The sequence below is a fragment of the Lathyrus oleraceus genome, chromosome 3 (assembly GCF_024323335.1).
Source record: "Lathyrus oleraceus cultivar Zhongwan6 chromosome 3, CAAS_Psat_ZW6_1.0, whole genome shotgun sequence".
Taxonomy (NCBI): Eukaryota; Viridiplantae; Streptophyta; class Magnoliopsida; order Fabales; family Fabaceae; genus Lathyrus; species Lathyrus oleraceus.
This window is the reverse complement of record NC_066581.1, coordinates 11,200,539-11,202,460: the sequence shown is the minus strand read 5'-3', so window position 1 is coordinate 11,202,460 and position 1,922 is coordinate 11,200,539. Positions and strand designations below refer to the sequence as shown.

The window sequence follows — 1,922 nt, the reverse complement described above, 5'->3', positions numbered from 1 at the left end:
AAATCGAGTTTGCAAACGTTAGTTTTATTAATTTACAATCCGCGGATTTCTATCTGTCATGTTCGTTTTAGTTTTTCGATATTGTGTATAGTCGCATTATTATCAACCTAAGCCTTTTCAATTAAACATTTTTCATTTTTAAATTTGATTAAAACTTGTCTATTTTTCAAAAGTATATTCACGCCGATCATTTTGACGCAATTATCTTCTTTATTGGGTTAAAACTCACATAAACCATAGCACACTACCATGTTAACAGCCAACTGTTCCGGCCAAGCACTATTCATCTCCATCAACCTTTCTTTTACTATTTACAAACCGAACCATTTTGTGATGTATATCTTGTTTTAAATTCCTTTGACTCTATTTATTGTATTCATTGTTTTATAACTCTTTCAAAACTTAAAAGTAAAAAACTATTTATGATCTAATTTTAGAATAATTTGGTGACTATTGCATAAGTCTAGAGTGCTCAAGAGTAAAAAAACAAAACACAAGAAAAGGAAAGGAAATCAAAATATTGCTATCAATCACATTACAAGAGCAATTAGTATTCAATACAGTTTGATCCAACATAACAGAATCACCTAACTCACAATAAGGAAACATTGAAAGCATAAAATGGCTACTATGCAACCTAACTCAGAATCACCAATTGGATGGCCTTGAAACATGTCACCCAGAATCATCCTATTAAGCACCTGTGTACAACCTAACGTAGCAGCATGAAGACTAGAGAGCATGAAATGGCTACTGCAGAACCAATCAGTGCACCAGCTAAGACTTGTGATGCGGTGTCACCAACATCTTCTTCTAGCTTCTCATCAGCAACTGGAGGCCCTTTGAACAATGCATCCAGAAGCCTATTAATCACCTGTGTCCAACCCACACACAATTTTCACTTCAAACTTGATTACAAACTAAGAAAAGATTCATGAGTTGAAGAATACCATACATACCAGAGCTTGGTAACCAACATGTCTTCTAACAGCCACAGCATCACACATCACCATGAGACTAAATCCCATAGAAACGGGAAAGAGTGAGCCAGCAACGCCATGAGTGAGAGCAACAGAAGTGGTGAGAGCAGAACACAGTGCGGAGCGAGTAGATGGCATTCCTTGAGAAGCAAACATGAGTCTGAAATTCCATTGCCTCTCCTTCAAGAAATTCAAGAAAACTTTGCTTGATTGCGTGACAAACAAGGCACAGATAGCAGAAAGAAAGGTTGGGTTGGAAGCCAATGTAGGTAAAAAAGAGATAGCATTCTCCGTTAAAGCAACTGCTAAGCCTCCTCCGTTTTGCAAGTAAAAGAACTCTTGCATGTTTTCATTGGCAACCCTCTTCGAAGCTAGCATGAAAGGGAAAGAAACCAGAGTATGGTTTGGTTGAGAAGAAGAAGACAAAGTGGAACTGGATGATGATGATGATCGAAGAGGAAGAAGAGAATCCATGAGAGAGTTGGAAGAGTTTGTTTATGGAAGGAATGTGAAGTCAAGATGATCTCTGTGTCTGAATATAAAGAAACCTTTTAGAAACTTCCAGAATATTCCACAACCATCCGAACCATCCACTACTATTAATCTTGTTTATTAAAGGTTTTTTTCTCAAATAGGATAGATTAACTTTTAATCTTATATAATTAAAAAATACAGTAAATGTGTAGTAACTTTGTTTTTTTCATTAGTGTACTCCCTTTCCGAAGACCATAAAAAAACTGCCACCTTTCATAAGTAACTAAAATAATAATAGTTATCCTTTAGTTATGCTAGTAAATTATTTTAGAAAATTTAATTTAAATAGTTTATAGTTTAATCACTAGATAATAAATTTTAAATTATTGTACAAAAGAATAGTCTTGTAACTAATGTATGGTTGAATCATTCGAGTGAAGAGTGAAAAACAAGAATTTTGAATCAGTG

The 1,922-nt window shown here is 34.7% G+C and overlaps 1 protein-coding gene across 1 annotated transcript; it reads right to left on the bottom strand.

Annotated features, from left to right (window-relative positions):
- Positions 1–552: 552 nt before the first annotated feature.
- Positions 553–1,472, bottom strand: LOC127128866 (uncharacterized). Its single transcript, XM_051058241.1, has 2 exons — positions 960–1,472; positions 553–874 (listed from the first exon to the last, which is right to left on the bottom strand). Exons 1-2 carry the CDS (start codon positions 1,452–1,454, stop codon positions 713–715), a joined length of 657 nt encoding a protein of 218 aa, XP_050914198.1. The 5' UTR covers positions 1,455–1,472; the 3' UTR covers positions 553–712.
- Between the last annotated feature and the right edge of the window lie 450 nt (positions 1,473–1,922).